The sequence below is a fragment of the Pelecanus crispus genome, chromosome 3 (genome assembly GCF_030463565.1).
Source record: "Pelecanus crispus isolate bPelCri1 chromosome 3, bPelCri1.pri, whole genome shotgun sequence".
In the NCBI taxonomy this organism is placed as follows: domain Eukaryota; kingdom Metazoa; phylum Chordata; class Aves; order Pelecaniformes; family Pelecanidae; genus Pelecanus; species Pelecanus crispus.
In genome coordinates, this window is record NC_134645.1 from 109,469,371 (window position 1) to 109,483,309 (window position 13,939).

At 39.7% G+C, this 13,939-nt stretch overlaps 1 protein-coding gene across 1 annotated transcript in view; it reads right to left on the reverse strand.

Annotated features, from left to right (window-relative positions):
• The window catches only part of DLGAP2 (DLG associated protein 2), a 325,523-nt gene extending 322,883 nt beyond the window's left edge, over positions 1 to 2,640 (reverse strand). Inside the window, 1 exon segment of the mRNA XM_075706970.1 lies at positions 2,475 to 2,640. Coding sequence (XP_075563085.1) covers positions 2,475 to 2,532 — 58 coding nt within the window. The 5' untranslated portion in view covers positions 2,533 to 2,640.
• Between the last annotated feature and the right edge of the window lie 11,299 nt (positions 2,641 to 13,939).

A 13,939-nucleotide genomic window follows, 5' to 3' on the forward strand; every position in this document is an offset into this window, starting at 1 on the left:
TCTGATTTGATTGGTAATAAATTAAATTAATTCTTTTTCCCCCAAGTCGAGTCTGTGTTGCCCATGATGGTAATTGGTGAGTGATCTCTCCCTGTCCTCATCTTGACCCACAAGCCTTTTGTTATATTTTCTCTCCGCTGTCCAGCTGAGGAGGGGAGTGATAGAGCAGCTTTGGTGGGCACCTGGAGTCCAACCAGGGTCAAACCACCACAACTGCCCTTTATTTATGTTGGGTCACCTCAAGGCTGAAAATGGCACAGCTGCCTTTGGATGCCAAATTCCCATTCACCTTCATAGGTGTCCAAGGCCTTTTAGATGTCTGAAGAAATTCTGACATCAGAGTATCTGACTAATGTAGCGGCACCCCCGCCACCCTCGGGGGTCCGCAACTGCAGCTGCTGCCTGCCTGCCTGCCGGGCTCCGTTCTCACTCCCCTTGCTCTTCGGCTGCCAGCCAGCTCTCCCTGCCTACTCCTCCCAGCTCTTGTTGCTCAGCCATCACCATCTTCTAGCTCTCCTCAATCCTACAATCACATCCACTAAGCAACTGTGGTTGCCTCTCTCCCAAGTTTCCTCTCCTACAAAAGATAAAAGATTGCGCTTCTTAATATCTAGCTTCATGCACAATTCATAACATTTCTGAAAGTGGTGTCGAGCTGTGTTCTCTAACAGGCAGGACCAGTCCTGATCCTATGGAGTCTGGTAGGAGTTTCTGGTTTAATTCACTGGCTTTAGTGTCAGAGCAGAATTAGGCCATTTGATACTAAATTCTCAGGATGTGCCTGAATAAAAATAGTACAAATACTGTGGAATTCAAGCTCTTCATCCATAATATATTCATCTTGAAGTGCACAGCTGCCATGCATATATTTATGTAACTGCTATCTGTAGAAATATTTAAGCATTCAGTTCAACTCTGAAAAAAATTTAGAAAAGTTAAAGAAGGCTAAATGGTGAGAGCAAGCAAGGGGAGATAGTCATTAGACATATGTGTCTTCAGAAGGCAGCAAACCACTAACATTTTCATCTGAATCACTGAAGAAATATAGCATAGCTAGAAAATGTACAGAGAGGGACAAGGATGACCAGACATATGAAATAGAGGGGAATCTTAAGCAGACCGTAACTTTTCAGCCTATAATTAGAAAGCTTAAGGTGGCAGTGATAAGCATCTCTGTGAGACATACTATTTGCTTTTCACAGTAAAAACACAATCTGTAAAATCCTCAAACAGGAGGTTTAAAACAAAGACAATGTGATTAATTTATAGAACCCATTTCCATAACAAGTTGTTGAAATCAATAATGTAAACAGGTTAGAAACCAAGACTGGATAAATTCATGAAGCATTGAGACATCAGAAGCTTTTAAACACAGGATGACCTCCAGCCTGAGAGGACCAGACACGGCAGAAGCTGGACAAGGATCAGAGAGGGTGGCGGCAGCACTCCCTACAAACCCCCTCACCTGTATTGCTGTTCTTCACCATCAACTACTGAGACCTCTGGTCTCTCCCATTACGGCAGCTGTCACACACTTGCTCTACCGTGTTCCCAACATTCAGAGACAAAAATGCTGCAAATAACCTGGTCTATATATGCAGTAAGTACTGAGGGCTGCAGGAATATCTCTGCCTCCCCACTCTGCCCAGCTGAATTAGCTATGCAGAACCTCCTTACACCTGCCTCTACTTTTTCCAGACTTCTGTTCCCTTCCTTTCTAAACTCATCTGTGACAAAGTCTTCAGTATCACATGGTGTTACAACAAAAGCACAGTCGCATTAATCAGCAATATTTTTATTCCGTTGCATCTCTGGCAGGCTCCTGGCAGTATAGCAACAAACATCCCAGTAAAATAAATGAGCTTTTAAGTGCACCAGACTTTACTGTTCAGCTGCTGGCATGTGGTCTCTGATCAAAACTTAACTTACACAACCCCTGTATAGGCAGCACACCAAGTAGCAATAACAGCAACAACACTAATAAACAATGTAAGACACTGCTCTGACCTCAAGTTAAGAACACAGGTCAACTATCTTCCTAACTATACCAAAATCTATTACTTCAGAGGCTCTTTTCCTAAGCTACACCAACACACTACTGAATTACAGTGAGGTAGGTAAGTAGGAGCACGATGCCCATTAAATCTCCATAAACAATTAACTTTCGCAGCTGAGCTCTACAACAAAACACCCTGCCTGCTGCCATGGGATGTTACTTCACTTCATGCAGGTCATTGGTGAGGTAATAGACGGTTTTAACCAGCAACAGCAGAAAAGTAGCAAAATCCCAGCACAACACATCCTTTGATAGGTCTTAATAAAAATATAGATCAAGCTTATAGCAGAAGAAATTGCAACAAAAGCAATTACCTCACTTTAATGTATTTTAAATGTTTTTAAAGTATACAGAATTTTACTGCTACAAATACCCCAACAAAACATACATTCAATGTAAAAAAATGCCTTAAACTTACCTCTTAGTTTACACTGATTTAATATATTTTTTCTTCTACTTTTCAACTTTCCTTGCATCTTGGGAATATAGTGGTTTTCTCCACCCGCTTCCTTCCTCTCACCTCCTCCCCCTCCAATCTGGCCTCCTTTCCTTCCTTGGAGGTTTTTAAGCTTTAATTTGAGAGTGTAAAGCTGAAAAATATTTGATACAATTTTTTTTTTTAATTAGAGAATTGAGCTCCTCACCATGGTTGAAGCATTTCTGGGAACAGCACCAAAAAGCTGGAAGCTACTGCACTGAGTAGCCACAGCATCTCTCTTAAAATCATCACTCATTTATTTTTCCCAGACAACTAGTGTTTCAGCATTTTACTTACAGACATGACTGCAGTTTAGGAGACTAAGGCTAGAAATGAGTCCGAGTCTTTTTGTTCAGTTTTGGAACGTGCAAACTAGATTCCCAAATTCCAGCGTGGGCCAATCTCCAGCTGGAACAGGAACAAGACTCACCAAGTGGGATTTGACAATGTATGAGCTGAGGCTCGAGTTAGTCACATTTTCAATGAGCTCAGAAGGGTATTGATGATTATATGTTCTAACTGGAGGAGGTAGTTGTCAGTCTGCATGCAGTGTGCATGTCACCACACCGGGGAAGGGGAAATATTTTAGAGCTTGTGTGGGATTGGGCTTGCTGAATGGAGCACTTGGGAAGTCTCCTCTCCTATAATTTGGATATTGTTGCGGAAGAAAACAAAAGAAAAAAAAGAATAGGTTAGATCTAACAATTTAGTGACTGTGCAATGCGCACTCACGCTGAGGGGCGTTGAAGAGACTCAGCATTTCCATATGCTAGTGAGTGACAGCCTACAGCCTATTTTAGGTTTCCATTAATTGACACTAGGCTGTGCTTTACAGCCTCTATGTATGTATTTTTTTGTTCTTGATGTAATATGGTAAGAGGTTGCTTTCACCTAATAAAGAACATTTTCCTGATAGGAGATCAAATTTGTGGTAATGCTAAATAAGTCATATTTTCTCTAAATGCTTACAGATATTTCAGGCATGCAGATTATAGTAGTCTTCCTCTCCATTCCTTGTTTGCTTGGTCATTACATTTCAGTCTTTTCTCTTAAATCAGTCTACTTAACCACTGATTTTTATTTGCTGTGGCTTGAACAACAGCAAATTGCTCCTACAATCCATCTATTTGTGTAAAACTCAGCAATTACTTGTCTGCTCTTTTACACAATCTATCTACACATTCTTCCAAAGACCGTATTGCCCTTTTAGGTATTACACTAATCACAAACTGGATGTTTCTCAACCAGAAAAAAAAATGTTTTAATGTAATTTAGTGTGTATATTTCTGTATGCTTAATATGTATTAGCCATATAAAATCAGTTCTGAAGTAATTTATCCCAGATGCATTAGCTTCTCTTTTTTCTCAATCTGAATATGATACATTGATAACTCCTCTTGCTCGTGTTTCTAATCTCTAAGTATCTTCTATTTTCTGTTTCCTGCTGTTTACATCATCTGCTGACTTCATTAACACGCTGTTCACTTGTTTTCTTTAATACTATTAATGAAACTGTTAAATAAGGCTGAAACAGAGACCAATCATTATAGTAGCACATCGGACAACCAGAATGTGTCATCAGCCAGGTTTTCTGCAGCAAGGCCTAAAAGCCCATTTGTCAAAATCATTCCTTTTAATTGGTTTCAATAAGTTATTATTTGTAGAATTGACTGATGTTCAATTGTGGCATTACCAGAAAGCTGTTTGGGAAACCCTGGCATAGAAAAGCTGACTGCTTACGTATATGTTCTTGTTTGAACCAAACCTACAGAAAAGTTTGGATTTGCTTCAGAATGGGTTTTAAACTATTTAATTCAGTTCTCCTTTCTCTTTACCTCTTCATACTTACTATTTCATACCATAGTAACCCTTATAGATTTGAGATATTTGAATTATCTCCATGCAATTCATAAAACAATTAAGTTGCTTAAAAGCTGTGCAGAAGGGTACATGATAACAAACAAGTAATATTAATTAGAAGATAATATTAGTTATTTAAATAGACACACATAGTATGAATATATATGAATGTACAAGAGACACAAACAGTTCCAAATACATTTCCAGCATAACTAAGGGAAGCACGAGAGGTGTCTCTGTTAAACATCAAAAACAGATAAACACAGAGAAGGGAAAGACCTATTTTACCTAATAGTTACTGGTGACCTGCAAACTGAGAATAAATTAGGCTAGAAATGAGAAGGTATATAACAACCATCAGGAACGTGAGGCTTCAGATAAGTCTTCCAGTACATGTAGCCAAGGCAACGAAACTGATGTCTTTAATACAAAGCTGGCTTGGTTCACGGAAGGAGTTGTCGAGTGGTTGCTTGAAAAGGCAGTGTACCCAGCCCTGATCTCAGACATGCCTGTCCCTATCTTCCTTCCAGCTCTACAAGCACAAGAGTGAATATCAACAAATCTTAAACCCTAACTTTCTCTTTGCAATTGCTGATTGTTCTCAAGCACATTTTCTTCATCCTGCAAGTCTGAAATTAATCCTGCTCAGTTTTGATGCACCTAAACTGCCTCATGAAATCTAAGAATAAGAAAATGAAATTATTATTCTTCATTACTAAGTAGACACTAGTAGCAAATTTTTAAGTGGCAAAATTCTTTCCTCTAAAACATTAATTATCCGTAAATACATGAGGGGGAAAGCTTCACAAGCAAGGGCACTCCTGAAAACAATGGACTTTAGCACTGGCCAGGATCTTTGCTGAAAAGCTCTCTACTCCTGACATGGAGCAGCTGTATTGGGGTCTGCTGCCTTCCCAGACATGTCAACACAGACCTGGGGAGAAAGGAAATAACCTAGGCCACAAGAACACACCCTTGCTATTTGTTCTCCTTTCAGTGCCAAAAAGCATGGAAATCTCTCATGGGTTAGAAAAGATGGAAAATATTTGAATCCAGGTCCTTGGATCTATCTGGGATCTGTAGAGTGTCAGAGCTGATAGCAAAGGACAACTGGGCATTTTTGTACTCATAACATTTTGGGGATATAGGTCATTTCATTCGGAGGTTTTCAGCTCAGAACCAGACATGCAAAAAATTCAGCAGATCCCTTTTTATACATTATAAACTAGTCTCAGTTAATAAGAGCATCAAAAGGTTTGCTCATGGATATGTATGAGATTTCATGGAATGAAGTGTTCTCGGTCCTCCTTGGAGCATTCTCTTCTAAGTTTTTAACTCTTATCAGTGGAAGAAGCAGCTTTGGTGAAAGGACCTATTTAACCTTTATAGTGTATTATTTACATAGACTACTCAAAGAAAAGTAACAGGGCTGTTACTCTAGGTATGATGTCTTTCTATGGCTGAATAGTTCTTGGCCTCCTGAAAGCACACGATTCATTGTTTTCATCAGCCTATGATCATAATGATACAAAGAAAAATCACAGTAATTATAGAGCAGTCTTCACAAGAGCTATATTTAATAAGCTATGTTCATCTCTGTTCCAACTCCACTAGCTTCTGTCAAAAGCAAGGATATATTTAACCATTATGTGCTAGCTTGCATAGCTACAATTATTATCCTTGAGAAAGCAGTAATGCTCTGGTCCATTTAGAGGTTAAACCTTGCTTTCTGTCTGTTAACAAAAATACCAAATGGTTGAAATAAATTGAGAGAGCCATAAATGTTCACGGAGTTCAAGCAAAGCATTCTTTCTGAAATCTCATCTAAAAAAGGCTTAATTGTATTTTCTGCTTTTCCATTTGACAACAAAAAGGGTAACAAAAGGCAAACATATACATACATCTGTAAGTATGGATGTATAAGCATGCATACAAACATATTGGCTAGAAATACTGGTCAGCAGTCTATCATCAAAACTCTTTTTCATTGGATTACTAGTTGCTGTAGCTTTTGAGAACTACAATTCAACTTCAGAAGTCCATAAGAAGTTCAAAAAAAATGGAAGACAAAAATATTCTCTTTGTCTAGAGGAGACCACAATCAATGTATGAGACAGCAGGAGGAGACAGACAGCTGTGTAGCACAAGGAAAAAATGACAAAAATTTGCTCAGCGTACATCTCAGCACATGAGAACATAAACTGAGCATTAGATGTAATCTGTTGCCATCACCAGGTGGTTTACGTAAACATTTATCAGCTATGAGGCCTCTGCAAATGTTATTTTCATTTGTCACTGGAGATTTATTTCAATATAATATGAGCTAATAAGAAGAAAGCTTAGGGTACCAGCATAGCCTGGTGCTATTTTACCCGCTGAATTTAACCGGGGAAAAATAATTCAGACTATCTTGCAGGAAGAAAAGGCTTGTTACTGACTTCAAAGGGCTCACTAACAGTAGCATACAACTTGCAGTCTGGCGTCATTTCAGTCTCACTGATTCTTGATAATTAAAAATACTGTTTACTTCATAGTACATTTTTAATTTAAAAAACCTAATTTACATAGTTTCTTTCTTATGCTCTTTGCGAACACGTTGCATTCTGCCACACAGGTGTTTACTTTCCACTGCCCTGAAGAGGAAGCCTTGAACACTCAGGGGAGAAAGAATATGGCCTGGAGAATTAGATCTACCGAACCATCATGCAATAATTCACCATTCGGGGCAGGAGGGATAAAGGGGGAAATTTCACATAAGTTACGAGAGGGGCCAGACAATGGGGCCACACAATAACTCGGATAATATTAAGAGAATAAAATTTAAAGATCCTAACAATCTGCTTTAATGCCATGCCAGAACTCCACATGTCCATCCTATTATTAAAAAGCATGAAATACCATAAAATCCTCCCATCTCATCTACTGCGCACAAGATATCCACCTTCCCACCCTGCCATCCAATACAGCTCAGAATTATGTTCTTATAAGACTGAAGATAAAATGTGCTGTTCGCTAAAATAAAACTTTGAAAGCATACACTGTGTTTATAGGCTGGCTCACATTCACAAGGATCATATGTGTCTGTGCATGTATACGTGAGCGTATGAGACAAGAGTACTGAACCTATTGATTAATTTCTAATTAAAAGACAAGAGGGTGAAGCACTGGGAAAATTCTGAAGCAACCTTGTATTGTGATATGCAGAAGAATGCAAGCTGCAGTTCATTGGTGTCTCCATAGAAACAAGACATATTGGAGGGTGTAAGACATTGTCAGAGGACTAAAAAATTTCAGCTTCAGCAGAAAACAGAAAAGCACCTGAGGGATTTTTTTAACCAGGAAAACAAAATTAATTGTTCATTTCCCATATAGGAAGCATCTGGTTTTTAGATGAGTTACTTAACATACACCAGGCTTAACTTATGGACTGGCTAATCCTATGATTTTCTAATCCATAAAATCTGTAGAAAACGCATGGTTACACTTCTAAGCATAACGCCAAAGATGAATATAAGTAGGCTCTCAATGAATAATTGAAAGCTCTATTCAATGTGCTGTTAATTCTTGGCACCATTTTCACACTTGCTTTAGACACAGTACTTATGCATTCATATGAATATTGGCCCATATGCAGAACCCTGGGACCCAAAAGGCATCCCCAGGAAAATCAAAGGCAACAGGAAGACGTTGCTTCAAGAAGACACTACGCTCTAAACCTGCTCAGCATCCCTCCTACTTCAAATGAAGAGAGACGCACAGCGTGCAGCTGCAGCGCCTATTTTTAAGAAATTGAACCCCCACACAGGATGGATTAAAAAAGGCTCATCTCCTTATGCCAGACCTGAAGCTACAGCCAGAGGGGTTTTTTTATATGTGACCGAGAGACCTGTGCCAGCTGGTAGCTTCACAAGCTGGGTCGCTGTTCCCTGATTTTCTGTCCAGACCTGGCTACTGCAGCCTCAAGGGCAGTCTGCCAGCTGAACCAACCTCAGCACCCTCAGCTCCTCTCCTAAAGATATTCCTTATCTGTGGAGCTCCCCAGTGCTGGAGATAACTCTGTCTCCTTTTCTACGGAAACAAAAACGCTGGGGAAATTATTAGTTAGCAGTTTCCCCATCAAGTTGTTTCTGCTCTGTTTCCACAAAAGAGCAGAAAGGCTGTCACGCTGCCTCCATCGCCGGGGGTACAGACGAGGTATACACCTTCCTGCTTGCGCTCTACAAGTGAACTAAAGTTGAGAACTGCTGTTAAGTTTTGGCTGGAGGTTGCTGCAGTTTTAGGAGCCTCTCTGAGGGCTGCATTAAGAGACTGCATGTCAGACACCAAAAGAGAAAAGGTCCTTCAGACTAATCAGGCCTTTTCCTGGTGGCATTGCGTGCCATGATGCCGTGGCGATGTCTAACCCTTCCACAGCAACTAGCCGCTTTAAGGCTGCTTAGTCAGGAAGACGAGGATTAAGGAAACGGATGAAAACTACAAGACTTCCCAGCTGCAAACAAGAATTAAGGGCTCTAAAAAGATGTATCAGTGAGTGGGAAGGAAAGAAAAGGTTAAAGTTAACGTGAAGAGTTATTTCGGAGCTTTTTGGTGTGCATGTCACACATAACCAAGTTCTGTACAGAGCACCCATATTAGTAAAAATATTCAGAGGACGTACTGGAGACTAAGTATTATGCATCTTTTTTATCAGTTCTGATCTTCATAATAAATATCCAGGCATTAGAGCCCTGCCAGACTGAGGCAGAGGATGCAGACTGATTCTCTAGCTCTCTACAGATTTGCTTCAGTATACATCTAAGAACAGAGACAATCCTTTAATTAATAAAGCATGGCATCTTCCAGTCAATTGCCAAAACTGATACAGAACACAAAAATGGGAGTAAGAGTGATTATGGCTCATTTGTGTCCAGCTGTGCTTTTTAGCATTTGTGAAAAGATGGAAATTCAGAGAAGTGGGAATGGATAGACACTCATGTACACTGCAGGTTCTCCAATCTGTGCACCAGAGCTGAAAGCAGTGAACTTGCTTTACAGTCACTTATCTTTCACAAACAGGATCACAAATACATTGCTGCCTGCATAGGGTCTCCTATGAAAGTGAAAATTGATGGGTACGCATGCAAAAGAAAAATATTTTAGAAGAGATGCAGAAATGATGAGAAATAGTTAACATTGCTATTTTTTTCTAAGGAGGATAAGAAATAAAAAAACTTGGGATTTACTTTTGCTGTTATGAGGACTAATGCAATGGCCCTGTAATTGACTTTTGGGCTTCAGATAATCACTGATATCATCCTATACCTTTGCTTATATTTGCCATTCTTGCCTACATGATCAGTCTTACTGATGTTAAGGGCATTTCTCACTCAAGCAAAATTTACTCAAGAAATAAGAGATACCAACAAAAGCATGTTTTTCTGAAGGACATAATTCTAGGCTGCTCCTTTAGGGAATGTCTTAAACTCCTCTTTGTTACATCTAAAGGAAAAGACAGAAGAGTTGCGTGATCTCAAATATTCTAGCTTCACATCCTTCACTGTGATCACAACTTTATGCCTCCTGATTACTTACAGACACTGATGTACAATGAGGAAAGGCTACAATAATTTGAAATCTCTTTTCCCCTTTCCTGTACCCCTTATCCATTTCCCACACAAGGCAATGAGAAAGGGAAATGATTAACATTTTTCTCTAGTTGTGCTACTTATTAATAAAAGTCAGACTGAAGGGACACAAAGAAATTACACTCAGAAAGGAAGAGTGCACCACAACACCTGATACACAGTTGCTGTTGTGTAGACCATGATCATATATTACTGCAATTCCAGATTAAATTAGATGGAAAGGGCTTGACACATCTCAGGAGAAAATTAGCTATAGCTTACCCAATAAAGTCTTTATTATCCGTGAAGCATGCTTGACAGTTATTTTTACTAAGTATGATACTTTATAGGAGGCTATCCAAACACTCTGACTAAATGCTTTATTCTATCGCAGTTTATAGGTGCCTTCTTTGGTATTAGATCTACCGCATCAAAAACACATATCTGTATCATGCAGTGACAGAACTTCAGTATGATTTTGGCATTAGTAATACACATTGAGTTCCCAGTAATGACTTAATGTGTCACGCTTACATGCATGTATGAAGATGACTTGCACACTGGACAAACCAGAAAAGACCCTTCCATACACTCTCACTAGTTCAGTTAAGAGGCAAATCTACGCCCAGACCTAAGTGGTTCAGGTCTATGTAGCAAACATCAGTGATCCTAACAAGTTGTTTGGTCCCAGGGCTATGTTAGGCATTGCAGAGGCATCACAGCTGAATTTTCCTCATCTCAGTTCTAGGAACAGTGAGATCAAAGATCTCTGCCAGATCTTCTGTCCCCGCAGATGCACACAGAGCCAAACTTTCCAGAGATTCAAATTATCTGGGTAGCCAAGGCTGTTGACTCAGCACAGGATATATGAAGTTTTAGCACAATTACTGGAGAAAACACATTGGCCATGCTGGCTGTCATAGAATTTTGTCACACACAGTTATCAGCTGTGTGGGAAAAATCGTGAACAACTTTTATGGAAGACTGAAGACTACTGCAGTGTGTCCATCATCCAGGTCAGTGGTTATGGCTGTAGTGTGAGACTGCTGAATAATGGGTTTAATTTCATGCTTTGACAAAGGCTTCTTAAGGGACATGAGGGAAGTTACAGAGCCTCTCTTTAATTCTTAAAATAAGGATAATGATCTTTCCTCACTTCAGAGGTGTGCTCAGATGAAGATTGAGGCAGGTTGCTGCAGTGTGCAACAGGTTCACATGAGTTTGTTCCTATATATATATGTGTATGTATGTATACATATACATACACACATCTACGATTCTCAGCAATGGATCAATGTCAAGGACCTCACACAGTGAGTTTAGATAAACACCCCAAGTTCACGTGCTTTCCTAAAATTCGGGGGCAGCACTTCCTACTTAGAAGGAGAGATGATTTTGTAAATATAAGCATCTTTAGAATATACTTCTTAAATCCATCCAGGACAACATAGTGCAATATTCTTCCTTTAGTTATTTTACTACTTTGGCATATAACATATTGATTGTGAGCATATTTAAGTGAGTTTGTTTGGGGTTTTGCATTTTGCATATTTAATGCAAGCTGCTTTGAACAACTTTACTACTTTCCTTAATTAAAATAAAATAAAGCAGAAAAGGGACACATTAATTTTCCTGCCAGAGTTGCATTTAGCCCTAAGCACTTTGAGCAAGGCACAGCGATGCACAATATGTCACATAGTAATTCTGCCTGAGTAAAGCTCCTGATATTAAAGAATAACCATGCACCCAAGAGACAGTCAGCCTCAGACGCGGACAGATTGACACAGCATGGTGCAACATTTTTGTCCAGAATCTGGAAATGCCTGCTTGTGAAACTTTGGCAAGAGTAAGCCTGCACCATGTGCATCTCCTTGTAAGTTTAATTGTCTGTATACAAGCTATTAGCCTACCTTCAGGAGTTACTTTTCTTAATATTTTCCTCCTCCTTTTGCAGCATTCTAGCTAAATGAATATGATTAAGTCAAATAAATGAAAGGCAATCCATGGTAATTTGAGGCTTTTGACCAAGTCTGAAGGCAGAGCTGCTGAATAAGACTAATAAATAAATAAATAAATAAATAAATAAATATTTGGCTCTGAATCAGTCCTGCTATTCCACAGGCTGAATTGCTCAAGGCAGAGGTTACTTTAGTGTGGACCACAGCTCTCCAAAGCTAACTTGTTGATCTCCTGCTATCATTGCACCACAGTGCAGACCTCCTCTTGTATTCCTCATTATCACCTCTACACTGTAGTAAATAATGGAGCTATGCTTGAAGAAAGAAAAAGGATATAAGAAACCCCATCTAACAAAAAGTTGCACTAAGAAACAGTGGTCAATCCCATTGAAACTGCATGACAGATCTGCAGCAAAATCAGAGATTTCTTAGAAGAATTTGTATGCTGATTACCTAGTTAGTAGCAATTATCAAAAGAATGCTATATAGATAAATCAAGACACCCACAAAGAAAAGGCATTAACTGAAAATAGGCACGATATATTTCACATCTCTACCTTGCATTTCAGTGCCACAGCACAATGAATCACTGTGAATAGCACGATGACGGCTTCTTTAGAAGGCACATCTATCTCTCTGCTAAAAAGGATGAACACACTGTATGTATTATGTCCTGTGTAAGTCTATTCAGATACTTTAACTGCATTACAAACTGTACAGGCTATACATATCACTTGCATGTGTTGTCCACATTACTGTCATCAAGATAGTCCCAAGGTATCACAATCACAGTTTTTCTCGGTGTCTAACTTTCTTTCGGAATTATACAGTTTTCTTGGATAGTTGCTTTGGGCTTGGTTTCATAGACATAACAGTTTAAATAGGCACAAAGTTCGTTCTCATGTATCTGTAGGCTACACAGGGCTACATGTAGGCTTCTGCGAACTTACACAGGTGTCACCGCCAGCAGAAATCTGAAAAACACGTAATTACATAGTTCTGCCATTGCTGTGGGATCTCTTTGAAGACATGAACCATTTTGTTCTCTGTATGTGCACTCCAGCCGTACAGGAAGGAACTCAGCATTGCTATCAAGTTGCAGTCAAAGTGATCTGGAAGGTAATCTACACCAATACGTTGCAGTGCAACTCGCATCCGAGGACATGGCTAAACCTCCGCTTGCGAAGGAGATGTGCTGCCTGCTGCTCCCCTTCAAGGTGAGCTCTTCGAGGAGAAGATGCTGTGCAGTGCCCTGAAAGCAACTGGAGTAGCTGCCTGCCGGTGAGGCATTTCTCCTCCATCTGGAAGGTGTTCCCCGTGAGCAGCCGGGGCTGGTCCCCTCTCTAGCAGCAAGGAAAGACTCATCCCCTCCTTGCGGGCTGAGGTGAGGACGCACAGCCGCACAGGCTGCTCTCATGACCATCTGCTCTCATTTCTATCTTGTTGGATGCTCTACAGCCTCGCATGGTCTGGACCATATCAAAGATGGACAAAAAAAGGCATGAGTCTTACTGCTTCCACAAATCTATTTTTCCTCATATTGAAATGCTTTGGAAATAGTTGATCCACTCTGTCAAACTTGAGGATTTTTCTCTAAAAAAAACCTACAGGAGAATAGTACTTAAAAGAGCTTTTTTATGAACTAAAACACTATGAAATTTTCCAAAATATAGCTATTTTGGAATACTCCGCTAAAAACTGGCTTTCCCCACCTAGAAATTTTCTGTGACTCTTTTAAAAATGAGTGCAACATAATCTCCAAAGACATCAGAATAAAATAGATTAGGTTTTAAACAGAAGAAACTCAGGACAACTTTGAAATTTCAGATCGGGCTTTCATTTTTCATCCAGGTCTGCCCTACACTCTTTCCCTCTCCTGAGAAAAAGGCAGGATGCAACTGCAGAAAAAGCTTACATTACTGAATTTTCTATTTGCTTTGCCCACACATCATTACCTACACACCACCCATACTACCTAAGGCTC